At 49.1% G+C, this 24,586-nt stretch overlaps 1 protein-coding gene across 4 annotated transcripts in view; it reads left to right on the top strand.

The window, feature by feature from the left end:
• Positions 1-784: 784 nt before the first annotated feature.
• Positions 785-24,586, top strand: part of TOM1L2 (target of myb1 like 2 membrane trafficking protein) — a 68,877-nt gene continuing 45,075 nt past the window's right edge. For all 4 annotated transcript variants that reach the window (XM_054180280.1, XM_054180281.1, XM_009896714.2 and 1 more), the window contains exon 1: positions 785-878. In XM_054180280.1, coding sequence (XP_054036255.1) covers positions 827-878 — 52 coding nt within the window. In that variant the 5' untranslated portion in view covers positions 785-826. The remainder of the gene's footprint in view (positions 879-24,586) is intronic.

Below are 24,586 nucleotides of genomic sequence, written 5' to 3' on the forward strand. Positions count from 1 at the left end.
TTAGGCAATGCACAGAGCTTACCACATCTCGAGGTCAGCACACCACTGCACCCAGAGGGAATAAGGTGGATGTCAGTGTGGGAAGCGAGTTGCCCCCCCACCCAAACAGGAAGTTGCTGCTCAGAGCCCAGGCCTGGGGACAGCGCCAAGGCCCTGAGACCCGCCAGGGGCCCCTGACTCTGCCTATGGCGGTGTCTCTAACCCAGACGACTTGCCCCAAGACGCCTCCAGGACACGATCGTGGCCCCGCGCGGCTCTCACCCCGCAGGTCCCCAAGGTCCCGCAGGTCCCCAAGGTCCCGGGCTCGCTCCGTGCCCCAGCCTGCGCTTCGGCCCTGGTTGCTAAGGAAGCCCAGAGGCGTTGCTAGGGACGGTCACGTGACAGACTCAGCTACCAATGGCGAGGGAGTGGGTGGGAAGGATGGCTGCTAATCAGAGCGCGAGAAATCCGTGTCAGCCAGTCAGCGCCCGCACCGTGCCCTTTGGGGCGGGAGGAGGCTCAGATAATTGACGTTTCCTTTGCCCGATAAGATTAGAGAATGCTTTGGCCGTTGCCCAATGGAGAATGGCATTAGCCTTGTTCCTGCTGTCAATCAACTGGAGGGCGTGGAAAGAGGCAGGACTGCGCGGGGCGGTCCCATAGCTTGACAGTGATGGACACACACTTTAACCTATGACGCAACGGGGTGTCCTGCTACTGCCCAATCGCTTGCGAGGAGGCGGGCCATGGCTAGCAGGAGGAGATGCGGTAGGTGCTTGCGGCCGTCAGTCAGGGCGGGGTGGGGGAGGGAGGGCGCCGCCGGGCCGCTGTTTGTTGTCATCCCAAGATGGAGTTTCTGCTGGGGAACCCGTTCAGCACCCCGGTGGGGCAGAGCCTCGGTAAGGCGGCCTGGGCAGCATAGGGGGCTGCGGAAGGCTCTGGCGAGGCAGCGGGGCCTCTGGGACGGGAGGGCGGATCCAGGCAGCGGTGGGATTTGAGGATCGGTGAGATGCTGTGGAGGCGGAGGGGGGTCTGTGAGGGCCCAACGAGGAGTACGGGGACTGGTGAGCACCCAGGGAGGGTTCTGGGCTGTCGGTAAGGTACTGTGGAGGCACTAGGGGCTCTGTGACGGTCAGAGGGACGGTTACAGGGGTCAGAGAGATGCTTTGGAGGCGAGGAGAGGTCTGTGAGCTCCAGGAAGCGTTCTGGGGGTCAGTGAGGAGCTGTGGAGGCCGAGGGAGGGTCTGTGAGGGCCGAGGGAGTGCTCTGGGATAGAAGCAGGGCTCTGGGAGTCCATGAGGTGCTGTGGAGATGGTGGGGAGTGTTGTGAGGGCCTGTGAGGGCCTCTGGAACCAGTGAGGATGTTCTGTGAGGCTTAGTGGAGGTCTTTGGGGATTGTAGGGAATCTCTGGGTGTTAATGGAGGGCTCTGGAGGCCGGAAAGCATATGTGGGGCCTAGCGGGTGTCTCTGGAGGTGTGAGAGGGCCTTTGAGGGTAACAGAGGTTCCAGAGTTGATGCAGGCTCTGGAGGTGGTGGTGGGTTTTCAGTGTTGGTGGGGGCTGTAGGCCTTAGTGGGGCTTACTGGGGGTTTGTGTAGATCTGGAGTGCTCCATGGGCAGCAGAAGACTGTCAGGGTAGTGATGGCTTTGGGCAGCCTGTTTGCCATGACTCCTCTTCAGGATGGTTGTTGGAGGAAAGAAAGCTGCTGCATCCCACCTCTTCTTTCCCTGGGAGTGCTGTGTTGCAGTGACCCTGTCGTTCAGCCACCATTCTTCCAAGGCACTGAAACCTCCCTGGGCTTGTGCCTGGGAGGGTGGTAGTGTTCAGAGATGCAAGTACACATGTGGCTTTCAGCCCAGAGCTTGAATTGTGGTTTTGCTCATGCTTTGGTGACATTAAGGAGGTTATTTGGAGTGCACTTTCGCTGCCTGGCTGACCAAGGCCTTCCTGGGTTGCTGTGTCTGCTCCCTCCCTCTCTCCCTCCCACAGATGTGTTCGCTCTCAACTGTGGCAAGTATTGTTTCAGTCTGGGTTGCCACATCTGGTGCCACAGGAGAAAGCCTGGGTGCCACATCTGCAGAGTTTGATTACTTGCCCCTGGTTGGGTGGGCTGCTGTTACCTCCTGCTTTCATCTCCTGGAGCTCTTGCATTGCAGTGGGAAGGAGCAGCAGACTGGCTGGGGTTCCTGTGGTGCAAGGACTGTGGTGTACAGTCCCAGGAGCCAAGGCTTATGCTAGCACCCCACTCACTGAAACCATGCTCTTTGTTTCATAACCAGCAGTCCTTCCAATGCTTTATTCAGGGGTTGTATATAGTACAATGGATAGCTATGTGTAGTTCAGTCTGTAGCTATTCACTGGTTGATGGAGCCATGGAAGATTTGTGTCTTTGGGAATGAAAATGGAAGACTTTTTGCAGATAACCTGGCCGTGGCCTCGAAGCCCAGAAGCTCTTTGGCAGTGATTGCTTCACCCGTATGTGCAGTAGACCTCCCCTTGTAGAGCTTTTACCCCTTGGAGTCTCACACTGTGCTTTGAAGATGGCTGGACTCTTGCTTTGTCAGACTATATGGAGCATATGTATAGCTTGCTGTTTTCCTTTAGCCATCTGGGGTGTTTATTTCTTCTGCTTAGGGAGAGGAGTGCCGAGAGTTGGCGGATGGTAATGAGAAGGCTGAAAGTTAACCAGGATTTTAAAGTGAATGTGCTTTGTTGTCTTTGGCCATCTGACCACATCTGCTGGGACAGCTGGCTGCCTTGCTGCCTGGACAAGCCCTCTGCAGCGTGCCGTGTTGAGGGGAGGCACTGATCTCTCATCTGGTTATTGTCAGTTGCCTTTAGCCTCAGTAAGTGGTTTAAAAGGGCTTCCTGAAGACTTAAGAATTGCTAGCAGAGGTTAGCAGTAAAATCTGCTTTTCTAGCCTTCTGCCTTCCTGACTCTGGAATGCAAAGATTTTTTTGTGGCTCTTACATCCCTTGTTCTCTTGGAGTGAGTCGCTGACAACTTGGACGCTTCAAGCACAAAGCTCTGAGGGTTGCTCAGAGGAAGATCACAGAATGGCAGAATGCCAGGTTGGGAGGGACCCCAAAGATCATCTGGTCCAATGTTTCTGGGTTATAGTCTGGTTTACATGAAATGGCCCAGCACCCTGTCAAGCTGAGTCTTAAAAAGTGCCCAATGTAGGGGAATCCACTGCTTCCCTTGGCAGATTATTCCAGTCTCTGAGTGCTCATGGTGATAATCTTTTCCTCTGGATTCCAATGGGAATGTCCCCAGGAGTAACTTGTACCCACCACCCTTTGTCTTCTCCATGTGACTCCTTGTATAAAGGCATGCACCCCACACCTTGCTGGCTGCTCCCCAGTTGTGGAGCTGGTTCCTGTCAGAAATGGTGCTGGTGTTGGCACTGTGGGCATGGAGCTGCCTACTCCCACCCTGTGGGGACCGGGGCAGCTCCTCACCCCGGTTACCCAGAACAGCACAACCATGCAGTGGAGTCACCATTCCTGGGAGAGTTCAAAAACCATGTGGATGTGGCACACTGGGAGGTGTTTTAGTGGTCAGGGTGTTGTTGGGTTGGCAGTTGGAGGTCTTGATTCTATGATTTTATGACCAGATCAGGTCAGATGTGTGTGAGGGGCTTAGAGTGCAACTTCCCTTGTGCAAAACTCACACATTCATAGAATGGTTTGGTTTGGAAGGGACCTTAAACATCATCTAGTTCCAAACCCCCCTGGCACTGGGAGGGACACCTGCCACCAGACCAGGTTGCTCAAGGCCTCATCCAGCCTGACCTTGAGCACCTCCAGGGAGGGGACATCCACAAGCTCCCTGGGCAGCCTGTGCCAGTGCCTCACCTCCCTCACCGGAAAGAGTTTCTTCCTAATCTCCAATGTAAATCTCCCCTCTTCCAGCTTCAATCCATTCCCCCTTGGCCCTATCACTACAAGCCCTTGTAAAAAGTCCCTCCTCAGTTTTCTTGTAACCCCATCCATGCCCTACCCTGGCAACCTCTTCCAGTGTCTCACCACCCTCACTGTAAAGAATTCCTTCCTAATACCCACCTGAAATCTTCCCTCCTTAAGCTTTGAATTCAGCTGCCCTTGAGGAGACGTTTCCCCCCCCGCCCCGGGGTGTGGTGAGAAGGAGCTAGCTGCAGATTTGATTTGGGAAGGGAAAAAAATACATTTCTGCTTGTCCTGTCACTGCCAGTTATCCCTCTGCAAGAAAACAAGAAAACAAAAGCAGGCCTTGTTCTCAGACCCTGAGCTGTGCCCAGGGTTTCCACACTCTGCTGGTGGTTTGTTGAGGTTTTGCTGTCGTTTCTTTTTCCTTTCCCAGGGAGCCCGTGGAATGTGATTTTTCACTTCTGTTTCCCTCCATTCTTTAAAAGAAACAGGACAAATTTGTATTTCTGTTTCAACATATTGTGTTGAACACAGTTGTGATGTTTTCAAGCAAGGCCTAGCACTCGCCATACGGGAGCAGCGTGGAGAATTCCGCAGGTCCGGCGGCGCACCGAGGACGCACGCTCCCTGCCAGAAAGTAGCAGTGGTTCACATGAAGATTTAATTAGGGCCAGACAATGCCTTCAGATAAATGCCAGGTCTGAAAGGAACAGAGAATGTCAGAGGAGGTCTGGGGAGAACTAAGAGAGGTAATACAAGGGATTTTCTCTTTTCTCCTTCTCTTAGCTGGGTAATGTCTGGAGCCTGACAGGCTTTTTATGTTAACTCTTTTGCTTAATGTGGGAAAGTAATGCTAGGATGAGCTCGGAGGATTTGTAATGGAGATGGATGGAGTCTCCTGCATCTCAAGTGCCAGTTCAAATGGCAGCCAGGTTCCTCCTCCCTGAAAGCTACCTGATTTTTGGATTGGCTTATATGGTAGCCCCTGGGTAGTTTCCAGTGGTCACATAACAGAAACTGTATAAGACATCACCAACTGCAGACTTCACTTAGTTTTTGCTTAACAGCTTTAATTGACCTGTGGGCACTCAACTGTCCTGAAGTCTCTAGTGAAATCCTCTGCTCAGGAGGGGAGGTGGTTTGTCAGCAGAGCCGATGTATGGAAGGCAGTCAGCTGGGAGATTCCTGAACTTCCAAACCATTCTACTCATTCCATCTTGCTTTTTACCTGGAGGTTGCACTGAAGGGAGATAATTGCCTCACTTTACCTGCAAGATAAAAATCTGCCCCAGGATTCTGCAGCAGAATCTATTACTTCCCAAATGCTTTGTAAGCAAACGGTGGTTTTCAGCATCCCATGGGACTTAGAAACCCATCATGGCAGGGGTTGGAAGGGACCTCTGGACTGGGCAGTCCAACCCCTCTGCTAAAACCTTTCCTCCTCAGAGAGATGCTCCAGTCCCTTCAGAATCTTTGTAGCCTTCACTGGACTCTTTCCACTTGTTTCTTGTCTCTCTTTGAATTGGGGAACCCAGAACTGGACCTAGTGCTTCAGCTGTGGCCTTACTGGGGCAGAGTAGACGGGAAAGAGACCCTCCCTTGGCCTGCTGGCCAAACTCTTCTTCATGCACCCATTCTTGTGGTAGAAGAGGTCTTCATGGTCCCTTCAGCCCTTCACAATGTCACTTTGGTTGGTGGTCAGGGATGTTGGACTAGATGACCTTTGAAGCTCCCTTCCAAACCACACTATTCAGTGATTCTGTGGTCAAGCTCCTGGGGAAGATCCCTGAGCAGAGGCTGCGTGGAGGCTGATGTGCTGCTGGTGCCTTTAGCCGGTGCTGTGTGCCGGACACCCAGCAGTGAATCCGGCTGCTGTCAGTGATGCTGGGCCAAGAGCCTGGGGGGCACTGGAGCTTGCTCTGGCAGCTTTGTGGTGTTGGCCAGCCGAGGGTGGACGTGCCAGCAGGCGTGGAGAAGGTCTTTGTGACAGCTGGCAAAGAACCTGGCGGACGGAATTGGGTGCCGCGGGTCCCGCAGGCTGCTGTGTTGGTGCTGACAAGATCCTTTATGGCTTCAGGGTGTTGGCCTCCTCCTGACAACTGAACTGTTTATTTTTCCCAGTGAATGCTGTAAATCCAATAGCCCAGATCCCTAGAGGAGGAGAGTTGGGAAGGATATTCCTGAGCAGTGAGGAGAAGTACTGGAAGATGTGTAGTAAACCAGCCAAGACAGACTGCTTGCTGTCGGGAGAAGAGCTGGCCTGGGGAAAAAAGCTGCAATTTACAGGAGGGGGAATTTGCCTTGAGATTCAGCATCCTGCCATAAATTGTGGGTTTATCTTTCTTTGTTGGAGAGAGCCATCTTTAAAGTGTCACCGCTCTATTCAAGGTTATTAGAACAAATACCCTCACCGTAGGGTAGCACAAACATCTGAGGTGATTAAAGCTGATTGAATTACAAGAATGTGGAGTGCTGGTGACTTTTTTATGCTCATTGTGCTCATTTGATGTAGGCCATATGGCTTACATGTGAGCACACAGGAAAACCAGGTACTGTTTTTCTTTTCCTTTTCCTTTCTTTAACTCTGGAGACCTTGCAAAGGCTTCAGGAGAGTGTGTGTTTGTTTGTTTGTTTAAATCCCAACCAAGCCTTGCTGCTGGCCCCACCAGCTCCCTCAGGTGCCAAGGGCTAACTTGGGGCAGTGATGTGTGAAATGGGCTTGGGTGGGAGCACTGAGGTCTGTTTTGGTGAGGGCTCTGGTTGGGGCTGTGCCTGCTGCTGAAGTCAGCCCTTCTTGCCACAGCCTGGATTTTGCTTGACTCGTAGTCAAAGACCTCCAGGGAGAGAGGTGCAGCATCTGAGTTAAGTGCACAAAGACCTGGAAGTTAATTTTTAACTATAGAGCAGAAATAAAAGTGTCCTGAGGGACTTGGGGTGTTGATGCTGATTCACATCCCTGCTCCCTGTTAATGGGAGACTTGGGTGAAGGGTGCAGGTCTGGTCACTCGCCTTGGAGTCTGCTTTCAGAGGAGGCATGGTGTGGTGATTTAATACAGACCATTGTTTAAGGAGGCTACAAAAACAGGGCTTCAGCAAAAGATACAGGAGGCACTTTATTGAAGCAACAGCAAGGCAGACAGCTTTTCAATTGATTTTTATCAGAGCACTTGCAGTTTCCATTCAAGGCTGTTAAATTGGTAATAAATATGGTGGACAGAGTCTGTTTCAGAGCTGCTGTTTTGTTCCTCTCTCTATTTTTTTAGATGAGAAAATCCCTCAGCTTGAGGGGGGATGTATAAACACCTTTTTATTTTCCTTTCCACAAGAAGCACTTAAGACCTTTCTCTGGGTTTCTTATCTTAAGATTTTTATGAGTCTGGGGGAAAAAAAATAGTTCTAAATAAATGAATTGATGGCTGCATGCAAGAATGGAGAGATGAATTACAGCAAGCAGCCCATAGTAATCCTGCAGGAGGAATTAATTCAGCTTTCTTGTGCACATACACAAGCCAAAGTTCCTTTCAGCAAACTTAGTACTTTGCTGTGCTGTGAGGAAAACATAATTTTACAGACAAACCTTTTATCCCCAGTGCCAGAAGTCAGTGTTTAAAGTGCACATCATAACCTTAGGATCTGGTACCAATAAATCACATGTTTGCAGCATACTCCTGGGGTCTGAATCATCTCTCTCTTCATTAATTGCATTATAATAAAAATAAAAGGCCCTTTGCATTTCCCCCCAACCACTGAAATCTTGTGCCCTGTTCTAAGGGAAGCTTTTTCTCAGTGCAAGGTGGCAGTAACTTTTCTTCCCATCAGATGCCCACAGCATACGGAAAAGGTGATTTTTGTCTTTGGCTGCAGTGAAGAGGACACAAGAAGTGCTCTCCTCAGAGCTGAGGCACTTTTATAGGTGCTTTTTCAGCTGGTCAGTCACTTATAATCCAGCCCCCTCCCCAGTGCTCATACCGAATTGTGCTAGTCATGCAAAAAGAGCCTGATAAAATGCTTTTAGTTTTATAAGATTATTTGGATCTGCTTTCATTTCATGACAATGGATTATGTTGTAGGGAAAATCTCCATGAAATAGGAAAATGGATCTCTTTGCTTTTAAAGGAGCCAATAAATACTGAGTCATGAATCTGGCAACTTGGAGAAACTACATACGTGTGTGAAGCTGGATAATTAGTCTAATACCATTTAATACTAAGGTTTCTAAGACTGGATTTATTTTATGGGCACAAAAGCAGATTGTAGTTCATGAAGGTATTATAGCATCTATTTCTGAGCAAAGCAGTTTTATCTCTTCCAGCACAGTGCACTTAAATGTATGTTCCATATGCTTCTAATATAAACCTCGATGTGAGAGGCTGCAGCGTGAGGACAGCTCGTTCCCAGTTTGCTACTGCTCTGCTCACCTACTCGGCAGATTTTAGACTGCATGTCTGAAATATGCTGGGCTAAACCCCCAGAAAATCCCCACAGACCTTACCAACTGATCTTATGTTTAATCCAAATCCATTTTTACACCACCACCCTCCAAAAAAAAAAAAAGAAGGAAGTATTCTGTGTTTTCCTTTGTTGAATTAAGAAGAGTTAAATTAATTGTGCTTCTCTTTGAGTGCATAAACTACATTGGGGAGGGCCATGAGGGTGAGCAGAGGGCTGGAGCTGCTCTCCTATGAGGACAGACTGAGGGAGTTGGGGTTGTTCAGTCTGGAGAAGAGAAGGCTCTGGGGAGACCTAATTGTGGCCTTCCAGGATCTACAAGAAAGCAGGGGAGGGACTTTTGAGGGTGTCAGGGAGTGATAGGACTAGGGGGAATGGGAAAAAAAATAGAAATGGGGAGATTCAGATTGGATGTTAGGAAGAAGTTCTTCCCCATGAGGGTGGTGAGACACTGGAACAGGTTGCCCAGGGAGGTGCTAGAAGCCTCATCCCTGGAGGTTTTGAAAGCCAGGCTGGATGTGGCTCTGGGCAACCTGCTGTAGTGTGAGGTGTTCCTGCCCATGGCAGGGGGGTTGGAACTGGCTGATCCTTGAGCTCCCTTCCAACCCTGCCAATTCTATGAGTCTATGATTAAAAATTCTCTGAAGGTGTCAAGGCATTTCATGATAATGGTCAGTGGAGGAACAGCAGCAGTTGCAGAAGTTTAGGTGAGATGATCCTTCGTGGAGAAAGACCCTACAGAGTACCTGCAGGCTGGTGCACCTCAGGGTTGGCCTGGCAATCCCTTTCCCTGTCTGGCCTTTCTGAAGTGACTCTGGCTAAGTGGTTTCACACTCTGCTGGTTTGGTTTCCAAATCTGCCTCAAGTTGTGCCAGGGGATGTTCAAGTTGGATATTAGGGAAATTTTCATCACAGCAAGGCTTGTCAGGCATTGGAGCAGGCAGCCCAGGGAGGTGGTTGAATCCCTGTCCCTGGAGGGGTTTGAAAGATGTGTGGAGGTGGTGCTGAGGGACGTGGCTCAGTAGCAGTGTGTTAGCATTAGGGGTGGGATCGTGAGCTCAGGGCCAGTGATGGGACTTGACGATCTCAAAGGTCTCTTCCAGCCTCAGCAGTTCTGTAGCTCTATGTATAGGTGATAAAAAGCATGAATGTTTGGAGAACACAGGGGAGAAGGAAGCGTTGTAGGAACTCTGAGAAGCTGGGCAGTGACCCTCAAGGCCAGCCTGAGTAACACCATTGCCCTCCCCCCCGGGCTTGATGTGCTGAGTCTGCACAGATCACCCAGAAGTAGTTTTCCATCTTCTCCTTTGCACTCGCCTGGGGAATTATTCATTTCTACATGGAAGAGACTTGTTGCTGAGTGTGAAAATCCTATCAGAGATAGACAGGCCTTATCTGCTGCCTGTGCTTAGTCATTCTGCTGCCTCTTCTCCCCGATTGCTTTGCTCATTTGTTTCAGATATCGTCGATGGGAAAGGGCTCTTTTGAGATTGATGGCTCTTGAGCATAAAAGAGGTGGGATAAATGTAGGCTAGATATGGGCTAAATACAGCCTGGTCTTTCTTCCCTTAAGAGCAGGTCCTTTGCTACAGGTAAACATGTCTTTACCAAACTCCAGAGCTTCCAATCTATAAGAGTCTCCATTGCTCAAGAAGGGGAGATGCCAGAAAACTCAATCAATCTGTTGCTGACAGCATGGTCTCTAGACTGAAAAATGATTGTTCTGTACCTGCCAGAATTATAGGGTAGGCCCCATAATTCACAGGTTCACAGACTGCATTGGGTCAGAAGGGACCCTCTAAGGTCATCTTGTTCAAACACCTGCAGTGAGCAGGGGCACCTCCAAACAGGTCAGGCTGCCCAGGGCCACATCAAGCCTGATCTTGAATGTCTCCATGGATGAGGCCTCAACCACATCCCTGGGCAGTCTGTTCCAGTATTTCACCACTCTCATTGTAAAGAAATGTATAACTCATTTCAAAATCAGGGATTAGGGAAGGAAAAAAGTCTATACCTGTCTGTTTGGGCGATTCCTGGCACAGCTACCTGGAGATTATTTACCTCTGGTTCTGCATCTCCCCATTGACAGAAACCCTTTGGCACCTCAGTGTTTGCAGCTTAGTCTGAGAGCATCAGGAGACTCAGAAATGAGAAGATACTCAGAAGGAACCTGTTGAATAATTGGGTTGGTTCATAGCCTGTTTATTCTGTGTGAGTGAGCCAGCCTGTTCCCCAGCTGGTCCTCAGAAGCCTTCTGGGTTAGATTAGTTTGGGAAGAAATTCTTTGTTGCAACTCAGATCAAAGAAAATGCACACAAAGTGAAGGCAGAGATCGGTGTTGGAAACGGTGTCTGAACCCCAAGAACTTCTCAGAGCTTTGGTTTCTTGTTCTTAAAGCAAGGAAGATTTTGTTACATGCCAAATGTTGTCAGGAAGGCCGAGGGCATTGTTGACTTGGATGTGTTGAGCATTACTTCTCTGAGATAAATCTACTGCAAGAAGTGTGGCCAGCTCTGCTTTTGACCCAAAGAACAACAACAAAAAAAGTGCTTTTCTTGCCTAGCTGAGTGAGTGCAGGAAAAAAAAACCCTCTCCTTCAAAAACCTGCCATTTCCTGACTTTTTTTTAGCTTGAGTTTTGCCTCAATTATAGCTTTCTGCATTTGTTTTGCTTTTGGAAGGAAAAGGGCGTCGTGCCTTGCCTGTGCACACAAAAAGCTACCTTGAGCAGATTAAATAAATTGCAAGCTTCAGCAGCTTTGCCAGCAGAATTTGGAAGGTCTTTGTGCTGTAATAGGGCTCCAGGCTTGTAGTGTTTGAAAGCTCCCAATCACTTTGTCTTCTAAGACTAATGAGTGAGTCTGTAATGTTTTAACAGAAGTGTTTTACTTAAGCTGTGATGACCAAATGCTTACTGAAATACAGAGAATTTTTTCTTCCCAGACATCTGCAAGGCTTTAATTAGTAATCTTGTCCAAAATGGCACAGAATCCTAGCATGGTGGGGCTGGAAGGGACCTCTGGAGATCCTCTAGTCCAACCCCCCCTGCTAAAGCAGGGGCACCCACAGCAGGTTGCCCAGGATCTACAATGTCCAGGTGGGTTTGGAATCTCTCCAGAGAAGCAGACTCCACAACCTCTCTGGGCAGCCTGCTCCAGGGCTCCAGCATCCTCGCAGCAAAGAATTTTCTCCTCCTGTTCAAGTGGAACCTCCTGGGTTCCAGTTTGTGCCCATTGCCCCTTGTTGTATTGCTGGGCATGACTCAACAGAATCTGGCCCCATCCTCTTGCCCCCCACCCTTTAGATGCTGATCAGCATTGAGAAGGTCCCCCTCAGGCTGCTCTTCTCCAGGCTCAGCACCCCCAGGGCTCTCAGCCTGCTCAGAGAGATGCACCAGTCCCCTCATCTTTGTTGTAGCCACCACTGGGATCTCTCCAGTAATTGCCTCTCTCTCTTGAACTGGAGAGCCCAGAACTGGACATAGTACTCCAGATGAAAGAGAGTCCAGCCTCAGCTCAAGCCTGAAGTAAGTTTTTGGCTGAGGTGATCCAGAGGTGCAACACTACATTATGACTCTTCCTTCCAAAACATATTTTACTGCACTTGGTACAGTGGACATCTGTTGGGCACAACACAAACACATTTCCCTCTCTTTGAGACCTGGTAAGAATGTGAGCTCAGCAGTATTCCCCCCAAAGCTCTCCAATCAGGTAACAGAGTGTTAAGGAATGTAACCAGGTAATTGGCTCCTAAGTTGGATTATTTCATTGGGAGTGAGTCTGGAAATCAGTCTCCACGTTGTGACCAGTTACTTCGCCCTCTGCTGCTTTTCTGAGCAGTTTGTGATGGGGTGTAGGTGTGATAACAAGATGACTGACAGTGAAAGGTAAGGGTTAAGCAAGACCCAGCATGTGTTGGGTTTTGGGGTACCCTTGCCTCATGTTTGAGCTGCTGCAGTAAATAACTTGTTTTCTCATTATCTGGGAGCTGCCCTTTCTCTCCTGATTCTCAGTTCTTCTAATTAGAAGGGTATTTCAGTGAAAAGAGCGATCTCAGACCTTTGTGAAATTTGCTGCTAGTCCAAATAATGGTAAATCTGAAATCACTTATTAGACCAGAAGTTGTTATGGCAACTCTAAGATGGCTGGCTAATCAGAGAGTGAGATCAGTTTTTATTTACAAGCGTAATGAGCAATTAAGTTTGAGCAGCTGTCAGACTTGGAAAGTGATTAAAGTTCAGCAGACAACCCAAACGGGTCAGTGTTCAGTTCTGGTGGTTTTCTGACACTTCAGCTTGATCTTGTGTGGGTTTTACCTTCTATAATTAAAACTGCCTTTGAAATCCTCATCTCTGCCAATGACTTGGCATAGCCAGTGGGTAATGAAAAATCCTCTTCCAGACAGGTTCTGTGTAGGATATTGGCCTTGAGTCTTGCTGCAGCTAACAAGGTATTTCAGAGAATCATAGAGTTATGGACTTCACAACCTCTCTGTGCAGCCTGCTTCAGGACTTCAGCACCCTCACACCAGATGTTTTTCCTAAGGTTCAAGTGGAACCTCCTGGGTTCCAATTTGTGCCCATTGCCCTTGTTGTATTGCTGGGCATGGCTGAAAAGAGTCTGACCCCCATCCTCTTGCCCCCTTCTCCTGGGTTCCAGTTTGTGCCCATTGCCCTTGTTGTATTGCTGGGCATGGCTCAAAAGAGTCTGACCCCCATCCTCTTGCCCCCTTCTCCTGGGTTCCAGTTTGTGCCCATTGCCCTGGTTGTATTGCTGGGCATGGCTGAAAAGAGTCTGACCCCCATCCTCTTGCCCCCTCCTCCTGGGTTCCAGTTTGTGCCCATTGCCCTTGTTGTATTGCTGGGCATGGCTGAAAAGAGTCTGACCCCATCCTCTTGCCCCCTCCTCCTGGGTTCCAGTTTGTGCCCATTGCCCTTGTTGTATTGCTGGGCATGGCTCAAAAGGGTCTGACCCCATCCTCTTGTCCTCTAGCTCTTGCTGAGCACTGAGGAGATCCCCTCTCAGGCTGCTCTTCTCCAGGCTAAACAACATCAGGCCTTTCCTCTTCAGAGAAATGCCCCAGGCCTCTCAGCATCTTCCTGGCCTCTGTTGAACTGGGGAGCCCAGAACTGGACTCAGTACCTCCAGCTGTGGCTTCAATAGGGCAGAACAGAGCGGGAGTACAACCTCCCTCAACCTGCTGGCTACGCTCTTCATGCACCTGATACATTTCCATTGCTTTGAATTTGACCTCACTAAGGGTATCATGCAATAGGTAATAGAGGAGGTTGCAGTGGAACATGAAATGTCCTGGGACAGTCTCTGACCTGAAGGATTTAGAGTCACACAGCAAGATCACAGAAGCTTCTGAATGGGAAAATTAAGTTGACACTCTCAGAAATAGACATTTGCAAACCCGCTCTGAACTTCTGGTATTTCCATTTCTGTTTATCAGCCTTTCTCAGGCTTAGCTCTGGCAGAGAGGCACATGAGAAACAGGGCTGTGGAAATGGAGCAGAATGAATTTTTAATAGGGTTAGTGAAGACCAAGAAATCCTCATTTCTCAGCCTGCAGAAGGCGGAATTGCAACTCATGGATCACGTTCCTGCTGCTGCCTGCTTTGCTCTCAGCTTTCCCGAGAAGATGCTTCGCAAACGTTCAGCCACTCGGCTTCACCGGGCAGAGCAAGCTTGGCTCGCTGGAAAGGGCAGCTGGCAATGGAGCCCTTCAGTGACAGCAGCCTTGGCAAAAGTGATTCCTGTTACCTAGTGGAACAGGAGCCAGCTCTCCCCTCTTCCCGTGGTGAAAACGCTTAGCGTGTTCCAGACGCTGATCCTCAAGCCGTGGAGACACTGGAGAGTTGGAATGGGACTGGAGCTAGCCGCCTCTTGCAGCAGGCCTGCTGTCACCCTGCAGAGCCCTGTGAGGGAAGGCTGCAAAGCTGAACAGCCTGAGTGAAGCATTTCACACTCCAAAACGTGAGCTGTCAGCCCTCAGAAGCTGCAGGCTCCTGGCTGTCTAGTTCACTTCCATGTGTGGGATGATGGTGGTTTTCCAGAGGACATAGCTCTCACCTCTGTAGCTGTAGAGGAGAGCGTGGAACGTGCACATGAAATGGTCTGCTGCAAGAGTTTGATGTCGTCGGTAACAGATTTTGTTTATCATATATGAACATGGGCTTAAAAATCTTCTGGAGCACAGCTAAGGAGTGAACTTGTTCTCTTTAACTGCTTTCTTTGTAGGGAATGAAAGATTTTGCCTTTTTTTCCCCCTCCTTGCTAAATGTAATTAGTGTTTTGAGTCTGTTTTAAGCATGTGAGAATGTGGGCAACTGATTTTAGGAGTAACCTGGAAATTGATAGTATAAATAATACTAATGTAGGAGCCTGGTGGATTTTCTCTGCCTTATAGTTTGTTTGCAGCAAACAACATGTTGCAAGTGAGTGGGTGGGGAGAGTCTTAAATATGTGGGGATGGGTTTTTAGAGTTTGCAGCTGATGTGGATTAAAAATTCTTAGAACATTTCACCCATGAAAGGCAATTAGTTTTGTTTTATGAATATGAAAAGCACGTAGCTTGTAAGTACTGGAGTGAAGTCCCAAGTGAGTTATTAGAACTTGCTTTACTCATGTAGTACAAAATTAGCCATCAAGAGCTGATAGATTTCAAATATAGCTCACTGACACACTGATCATCCATAACTTCTCACAGAGACATTCTTCTCAGGCTCACCTGTAACTACTGGATGCAGTTGAGTCTGGGATGGGGCAGCTCCTGAGAGATCAGGACACCTTCGTGCTCCTGGTGGTGCTCACAGTGTTTTGTTCAGATGGGATGGCAAATCGTAATCCCATACTGCCTGCAGTTCTGGGTGACAAAACTGCATCTGGATGAGTAGAATGTTCCTCTTTCTCTCTCACTTGCCTCCTGGTAGTGTCTTACTGGTCAAATATATTCAAAATAAGCATGGGAAGCAGGTGGAGGGAGGAGATGCTGCCTCTCTGCTCTGCTTGCTGAGACCCCACCTGCAGTCCTGGGGGCAGCTCTGGAGTCCTCAGCACAGGAGAGACAGGGATCTGTTGGAGTGGGGCCAGAGGAGGGCACAGCAATGATGAAAGAGCTGGAAACCCTCTGCTGTGAGGCCAAGCTGAGAGAGTTGGGTTTGTTTAGCTTGGAGAAGAGAAAGCTTCAGGGAGACCCTTTGGTGGCCTTTCGGTACTTGAAGGGATCGATCAGAAAGCTGGGGACAGACTTTTGATCAGAGCCTGTTGTGACAGGGGGACAAGAGGTGACTGTTTTAAACTAAAAGAGGGAGATTTAGACTAGATAAAAGGAAAAAAAAATTTACCCTGAGGATGGTGAGACACTGGCCCAGGTTACCCAGAGAGGTGGTAGAAGCTCCATCCTTTGAAACATTCTGGGTCAGGTTGGACACAACAGTTTATCCTACTGGTGTTGTGTGTGACTCCTACAAATAATAAACCAACTGTAACAGAGCCTTTAGGCATTCTTATAGCAAAGAAGTGGAGAAATAAATCACTGCTTTCAGCCACTGCTTCTCTTGGATTTGTAAGTTAAAGCTGATAAAATGAATGGAGTCTGCTCCTTTTTTGAGTAGTTGGTTTTTGGCACGGGGACAAAGTCATGTGTATTCATCTCTCAGAAGGAGAGTCTGAGAGACCTGAGGCTCTTCAGCCTGGAAAAGAGAAGACTGAGAGGGCATCTTTTCAATGCAGATCAATAGTTGAAGGGTGGGGGGCAAGGGGATGGGTCCAGGCTCTTGTGAGTGATGCCCAGGAAGAGGACACGCTCCAGCACCTCAACGTCTTTCTTGTAGCAAGGGGCTCAAAACTGACTCCAGGATTCGAGGTGCAGGGTCAGCAGTACTGAGTCCAGGGGCATGGTCACTGATGGGATGTCAGTGAGGTTTGGTAGACGGCTGCCTTACTGTGTCAGAGGAGGAGGAGATGTGGCTACCCATCCCATGGCAGCGGGCTGTTGAAACAGCGCCGTGCTGAGGAATCCTCCCGCGCAGAGTCCTGGGGAGAAGGCAGAGCGCTGATTCGGAGCAGGCAAATCCGAGGCAGAACATTCTGTCACCCCCACAGCTTTTAATTTATGCTTTCTGCCTCTCGTCTGCAGAAGAAAGATGGACGCTCAGAGTGTGATAATATTAGAGCAGGGGAAGTGCTGCCTAATAGATCACAGATGTTTGCAAAGTGGTGAGCCATCATCTGCAGCGATACCACCGCGCGGGGCGACACTCTGTCATGAGGTGTGACATGTCATAAAGGAGCATTGATCTGTCGCTCCCCTGCAGTAAATCACACGGTAAACATCTCCATTCGGATCCATTAAAGCCCATTAATAACAGCACCAGGTATTTCCAGACGGCTTTGACGGCTCTGATTGAAGGCTTTAGTGGTATCGATTCCTGCCGCGAGCAGCTCGGTGCTTGCCGCTCCCAGAGTACCACCAGGCTGCGGGCGTCGTGGGCTGGCAGCGAGGTGGCAATCTGACCAAGGTGTGGCAGGTTGCAGCATACAGAATCAACCAGGTTGGAAAAGATCTTTGAGATCATCGAGTCCAGCCTATCCCCCAGCACCATCTAGTCAACTAAACCATGGCACTGAATGCCTCATCCTGTCTCTTTTTAAACCCTGCCAGTGATGGTGACTCCACCACCTCCCTGGGCAGCACATCCCAAAGGCCAATCTCTCTTGCTGGGAAGAATTTCTTCCTGACATCCAACCTAAACCTCCCCTGGTGCAGCTTGAGACTGTGTCCTCTCGTTCTGTCACAGACTGTCTGCTCCTGTTACTGCCACATAAGCTACACCTCCAGTGTCCAGAGGGTGCAACCCAGTAGGTGGACACAGGAGATAGTATATTTCATACCTGTAATATCCTGCACCCTGTAAATTTGCCTGCAAAGTCCTCCTCTTCCTCTTTCTTCCCTCTCTGCTCCTGTGGGAGATGCTCCTTATTGGGTAATGGTGGGGGAGTATCTCAAGGGCTCTTAGGCCTGGCTAGGCCTAATGCCAGGAGGAGAAGTGGGGGAGCAGTCTCAGACCTGGCCAGCCTGAGAGTGATTGGCTGTTGGAATGTGCTGCCCAGGGAGGTGGTGGAGTCACCATCACTGGAAGTGTTTAAAAAGAGCTTGGGTGAGGCACTTGGTGCCATGGTTTAGTTGATCAGATGGTGCTGGGTGATAGGTTAGACTCCATGATCTCAAAGGTCTTTTGCAACCTGGTTAATTCTGTATTCTGAGACTAGCCTAGCAGTGGAGGAGGAAGAGTGAGCCCTGGGGGTTTTGGGCATACCCTCAGGAGGGGAGAAGGGAAGTGTTGGGAGGCTTTTGGGTGTGCTATAGGGGGCTGTATATGCTTTGGGATTCTTTTGTCCCTGTGCTGGTAGCTTCTGTAAAGCACTTGCTGCTTTTCCATGTAAACTTCCCATCGCTGCTGCAATCCATTTGCGTGAGCGTCATTCTTCTGCCCCTTTCAGGGGGTAAGAGAGGATCTGCCTGGCCTCAAACCAGGACACAGGGTCACTGCTGGGAGAGGTGAAGAAATAAGTGGTGTAGCTGAGTTTTAGGGAAAAGTGCCTTGGAATCATGCAAATGACTTGATGAGCTGGGAGCTGCTGCATGACCTAGCGCTGAAGGACAGCTATTTGCGGTACGTAGGTCAACATGCTGGCTTTAATGAGCGTGCAGTACGCAGGAGGAAGTTCTGATTGTTGTGTTTTTAAAAGCTGTGGGGAATGAGCAAGTGGAGAGGGCTTTCACTTGGTTGTGAAGGAGCAGTAGTCTCCCTCTCTGCCATCTGTTTTAAAAGAGAGCGACTTACGTACACGTCAGTCAGTGGAGCCTGCTGTCAGCAGCAACAATTTCTGCTGAGGGAGGAACTTCAGTGAGAAGATTGGTAACAAAAGTCAGTATTGTATAGAAACACACCGTTCTGCTTGGCATCCAGACTCCAAATGCTTGTAAGAACTGTGACTAAACCATCATTTGTGCCTGACATGAGTGACACCAGAGGACAGAAACTGCCTGGCCTGGGCTACCCTGCCGTAGAGTCACAGAATCATCCAGCTTGGAAGAGACCTTTAAGATTATCAGGTCTGACTGTGAACCCAGCACTTCCAGGTCACCACTAAACCATGTCCCTCAGCACCACATCTCCATGGCTTTTCAATTGCTTTAGGGATGGGGACTCCACTACTGCCTTGGGTGGCCTGTTCCAGGGCTTAGCAATCCTTTGGGGGAAGAAGTTGCTCCTCATGTCCAACCTAAACCTCTCTGGTGCAACTTGAGGCCATTTCCTCTTGTCCTATCACTTGCCCAAACTTGGGAGAAGAGAGTTTTAGGGAGCTGTAGAGAGCCAGGAGGTCTCCCCTCAGCCTCCTTTTCTCCAGGCTGAACAACCCCAGGTCCCTGACAAGACTTTTGGTCTAGACCCTTCATTGCCCTTCTCTAGACACACTCTAGCACCTCGATGTCCTTCCTGGAGTGTCAGGCTGCTTCTGTACAACAGAATAGCATAGTACTGGAAGGTCCCTCTGGTTTTACAACCTGGAAGTGCACCAAGCCCTGTGAGATGTGATAAGCTAAGTGAGTCAGGCTGATCTCCTCCCTTGCCTACTCTGATGTTATTATAAGGATTTCTGTTTTGTTGCTCTGGTTGGTCAGGTGAAGCTCTGATCTGAGAATGAAATGAAAACCTTCTCTGTTGTACAGCTGTTGATATTTATTTCGTGAGTATTAATCCATTCCCTCTGCTCTGCAGCTGAAACTGTGCCCAGTTAATCAGCTGCAGTTCCTGCTCCTGAGAGAGGCTGAATGTGCTGGAGATGCTGGGCGATGCCTTTGCTGCGGCGTGTCTAAATCACAGGGATGCTGTAGCATGACTGTGAATGCCATGTGGTCTTTAAAAAGGCACAGGAATTGCAAATTACATATTCATGGCTGCAGGTAAGTGGAGTCTGGAAAGGAAGGTTAGAAGTTGTTTGGCATTTGGGCAGTAGCTTCAAAAAGAAGAAAACCTGGAAGTGAAACAGCGGAAAATGACATTTCACAGCTACACACAGAATCACGGAGTGCCAGGCTGGAAGGGCCCCCAAGGATCATCTGGTGCAATCTTTCTAGGTGATAGTGCAGTTGAAATGAGATGGCCCAGCACCCTGTCAAGCTGAGCCTTTGAACTGACCAATATAGGGGAATCCACTGCTTCTCTTGGGAGATGATTCCGGTGTCTAACTGTTCTCATGGGGAAACATCTTTGGAGTCCCACAGGAATCTTCCCCAGCAGGGACTTGTCCCCATCTCCTCTTGTCTTTTCTATGGGAGTCTTTGTGAAGAGGGAGTCTGCATCTTCCTGTTAGCCACCCTTTATGTACTGGTACATGATAATAAGGTCTCCTCTACACCTTCTCTTCTCAAGGCTGCCCAAACCCAGCTGTCTTTCCTCATATGGCAGCTCTGGCACTCCTCTGATCATTCTTCTGGCCCTTCTGTGGACACTCCCCAGCCCATCCACATCTTTTTTGTCCAGCAGGGACTTCTTTATCTCTGCTGGTGATGCCCTTACTGGTGCAACGCAGCATCCTGTTAGCTTTCTTTGCCACTGCAGCACACTGTTTACTCATACTGAGCTTGCTTTCCACCCAGATCCTCAGGTCCCTTTCCACAGGGCTGCTCTCCAGCCAGGTGCACCCCAGTCTTGAGCTGGACTCCTGGGTTATGTATTCCCTACATTTGTCCTCACTGAACTTCATAAGATTTTTGCTAGCCTACTCATTCAGCCTGTCCAGGTCTTCCTGGAGGGTCTCTCTCCCTTCTGGAGTGTCAGCCTCCCTACTCATTTTGGTCTCATCTGCAGACTTCATGAGGATGCTCTTGATCCCAACATCCAGATCACTTAGGAAGATATTAAACAGTTCTCAGTTCACCACTGTGGCTTCAGACAGCCCTCAAGCTGAAGGCTTCTTATGATTACAAACCTGCATGTCCACAGCTTTCTTGGTTTGTTCTGTTTTAACATAGACTCTGCAGTCATCACAAACTGTTGCTCATTTATTCAGCAGCAGAAACTTGGCGAGACAACAAGCAGAAGATAGATCATAGAATGGTTTGGGTTGGAAGGGACTTCAAAGGTCATCTAGTCCAACCCCCCCACAGTCAGCAGGGATATCTGCAACTAAAGCAAGTTGCTCAAAGCCTTGTTGAACCTACCTTGAATATCTTCAGGGATGGGGCCTCAGCTACCTCCCTGGCCCCAGAACCTCCCCTGTTCTGGTATTCCACCACCCTCATGGTAAAGAGCTCATTTGTAACCTCCGATCTAAATCTCCGCTTCTCTGATTTCAAACCATTGCCTCCTGTCCTTGTCCTTTGGAAACAGTCCCTCTGCAGCCTTCTTGTAGGCCACCTTCAGGTACTGAAAGGTCTCTATTAGGTCTCCCCCAAGCCTTCTATTATCCAGGCTGAACACCCCCGGTTCCCTCAGCCTGTCCTCATAGCAGAGGTGCTCCAACCCCCTGATCATTACCATGGTCCTCCTCTGGACTTTCTCCATCAGGTCCTTGTCCTTCTTGTGTTGAGGGCTACAGACCTGCACAGAGTACTGCAGGTGAGGTCTCACCAGAGCAGAGCAAAGTGGCAGCATCACCTCTCTCCATCTGCTGGCCACGCTTCTTTCGAGGCAGCCTAGGATGCGATGGATGACTTCACGCCGCAGTTTCACTGTAAGCACAGCTACAATCAATTGGGAAGTGATGGCAGCCCAAGTGCTGCAGCACTACAACCCCAAGCACGTTTCCCTGTGCTGCCTTGCAGCTCAGCCTGAGCCCGTTTGTTCTAGCTGACTGGCTTTTTCTTTGGAAGTGTGAAGCTCAGCATTTTCAGAGCAGTGTGAAATAAGGAATGTAGAAAAAGGACTTGGAGCAGTGAGGTGGCTAATTGAAAAATGTTCTTGGAGCTGTGCTTTCTAACAAAGGAACTGGAAGGGGTTTAGGAGGAAGTCACTTCAGAGCTGAGTTTTGAGCTTCAGTTCTGAATGAGTCACATTTTATGTTTTAATAGCAGCATGTTGGTAAAAAGGAACAAACCTCCTGTTGGTTGCCATAATGGCTAAGTGGCCATGACTGTCCTTCTAAAAGCAAATGCAGAGAAAGCCAGGACAGACTGTTAGGTCCAGGAGTATCCAACTGTGTTCTTTCTTAAGTGTTATCTCTCTTTTCCAAGTGAAATGTCTTGAACTTAGCAGCCAGGCAAATGCTGAGGGATTTTTAGCCTTAACTTCAGTTTGTTTGGACCACTGAAATATGTCTCTCTGGCCTCTGGGTGGTCTTTCCCCAGGCCTTATGGGCAGTGCTGTGCAGGTCATTGATGACTTGTTGAATTCAGGTGAAACCACTACAGTCCCAAAATGTAACTGTGCTTTAAAGCCAAACAATTGTGTAAGCTGCAGCTCAGAGAGTTATCCTTTCATTTGGTTGGAAAAGACCTTTAGGATTGTCAAGTTCAACTGTTCTCTAACTCTGCCAAGTCTGGTGCTAAACCATGTCCCTCAGCACCACATCTCTGCATCTTTTAAACTTCTGCCCTCCCTGGGGAGCCTGCTCCAATGTTTGCTAGCCCTTGTGAGCCATCTTGTGTGCTTTTGCATTGCCTTTCCTGAAAGACTTTGTCCATTCAAACAGCATTTTGGATTTCACCTCAGCTGATAGCCCTCACATCTGAGAGAGCTCTGCTGCACTGGAGGGAGGGGGACCAGCAGGATGGAAGTAAAAGCCTGCTAATGCCCTGGCTTCTTCTGTTCTCTGTCACACATTATGCAGAGTGAAATATAACACATCTGACTGTTTGATTTTTTCCAATGGCAGTCTTGAAGCACAGCTGGCAGGCAGGTGGGCTGTTAAGAGGCAAGACAAAGATCTGAGAGCCTTGATCTTCTGAACTTGCAAACACAAAAGGGAAAAAAAAAAGCTGTTGTGTGCTGCTTGAACGCCAAAGGCTGCTGCAGGGGAGGGGGAAGTTTGGAATCAGAACTGTCTTGCTTTTGGATCTCTCCAACAGGATGCATTGGCTTGTGTGCCTCTTGCAGAAACAGAAGGTGATTTGTGTGTGTGTGTGTGTAATTCTTCCCAAATGTATGAGTTGAGAGTCTCTGAAGCAACATCTGGAGAAGTCCCAAGAGACAAAACTGTGATTTCTCCGAGCACAAAGATCTGTTCATTCATCAGATGCTGGTGCTGAGGCACAAAATGGCACAGGACTCCCATTTTCATGCAGTGGGATTTTTAGCTAGTAACTTGTGCCTTCTCCTCCAAGAAGGTGATCTGGCACCCCAATCCCTCATTGGTGATTAATTCTACCTACTTAGATAGACCTTGCAGGGAGATTTTTACCCTGCCCCTGCCTGCTGTCATCATTCAGCTGGAGCAGGTGCCCTTGGTGTTTCCAGCAGTCAGTTCTTCAGTCTTGGCTGTGTAAACATGGATATATAGCAAGTGAATTAAACAGCATAAAGACTTCAGCTTGTGCAGTCCCAGTCCTAATGAAAATCTTCAGGCTATCTCCTGTCAGCAGGTTCAGTATCCTGGTCAGAGATGAGCATTGGAAGCAGGAAGGAGTTAGGAGTCCTGCTTTATCTCATCCATATGTGAACAGAGTCAAAATTCAACAGTGTCACCTTTGTTGTACTGTAACTGTGAAGCAAAAGTAGTGTGGACTGAAAAGGGCTGCAGGAGCAGCTTCTCCAGGGACAAGCAGGGATAGCATTTCCTTGGTAGGTGACTTCTGAGCTGGATTCACGATGGGTCAGAGAAGTTCTTCTGCTTTTCCCCTGCATTGGAAGGAGCATTCTTGTCCTTGCCCTGTTTATGATGTGGTGATTACAAGGGCACTTCTAACTCCATTTCCTTGTGGTGACATCTCTGAGGTCGGAGCAGGTCGCTTGGGAAGAGGCTTGGCTGGGTGGGGTTGTGCTCCACGACTGTTCACACAGAAACCTTTCCGCTACTGAACTGCACCTTCCAAACAGGCAGGATTGCAGCAGCAGCAGCAGGGAAGCACTGATACTGCCGTTTGGCAGGGTGTGGAAGTGCAGCCACGAGTTGAGTCTCCGAGGGCAGGCAGGAGAGACAAACAGCAGAGTTTTCTCTGCTCTCCTTCGCAGGCTGGAGATAAGCTGCTGCTTGCGTGTGCAGCAGCAGAGCCCAAGGTCTGCAGCCTGTCAGGCCTGCAGTGCCAGATTGTCTTTCTTTCTACCGGAACATTTATGCTTTAATTCGGGAAACCTGCTGGGAGCTGATAGCATCTTGCTTCTGAGAGAGACTTTCTGATAATCTCTCTGGTGGTGTCATGTCTCTGTGCCAGACACCGACTCCTGGCCCATGCTGCGGTGACGGAGTCGGCAATAACGCAGTGCCTGGAGGCGCAGCGGGGTCAGGAGCTGTGCGAGGCACCCCTGGCACCCCGGCTGGGAGTTGCCAGCCCTTTTGTTACACCATTAGGCTAGACCATAAACTCTTCCTCTGAGTGAGGGGAGGGGCAGGAGGGGCTCCTGCTCATTGCCTTTTTCCTTGTCTGATTTAACATTCCTTACATCACCCTGGAATCCTCTGGTCATGTTCCAGAGTCCTTGTGTGAACCAGTGCCATTTAGATAGATGCCTTTTAATGAGGTTGAAGGAGACTGAGGAACTGGTGACTCTTTCAGAGGGGATTGGCTGATCTGCATGCCATCCCCCTGCACTCCTGCAAGACTTTCCAAAAATCTCTTTAATCTTTGTCAGGCCAATCCCTTTGCTGTTTGAGGAGAGAGAGCTCCCAGAGAGGCACAGCTTCCAAAATCCCCATTAAATGCTGGGCAGGTTGGTGAGTACTGGTGGCCAGCGTTTTGGCTGTGCCAGGCAAGGATTCTCTGAGGGCTGAGTGCAGGCAGAGCTGTCTCACCAGAAACACAGAGCTACAGCCAGCTGCGTTTTGGTTCTGGAGGAGCTCTACAGGCTTTCAATTCATCTCAGTGTAATCCTGTTCTTCAAAGGAATCCCACACAAGCCCCTGTGCCTTCTCTGCAGTCAGTTAACTCCTTTAGCAGTTGAGAGAGCACCGCAGCAGAAAATCTGGGTCAAACACCCTACAAAGGACAAACGACTGCCGCCACCGCGCTCCTGTGCTCTGTGTCGCTGCAGAAGAGACTAAAATTAGCTTCTGACTCTTATTCGAATTAAAAATTACCCAGG

Source organism: Dryobates pubescens, chromosome 4 (assembly GCF_014839835.1).
Source record: "Dryobates pubescens isolate bDryPub1 chromosome 4, bDryPub1.pri, whole genome shotgun sequence".
Taxonomy (NCBI): domain Eukaryota; kingdom Metazoa; phylum Chordata; class Aves; order Piciformes; family Picidae; genus Dryobates; species Dryobates pubescens.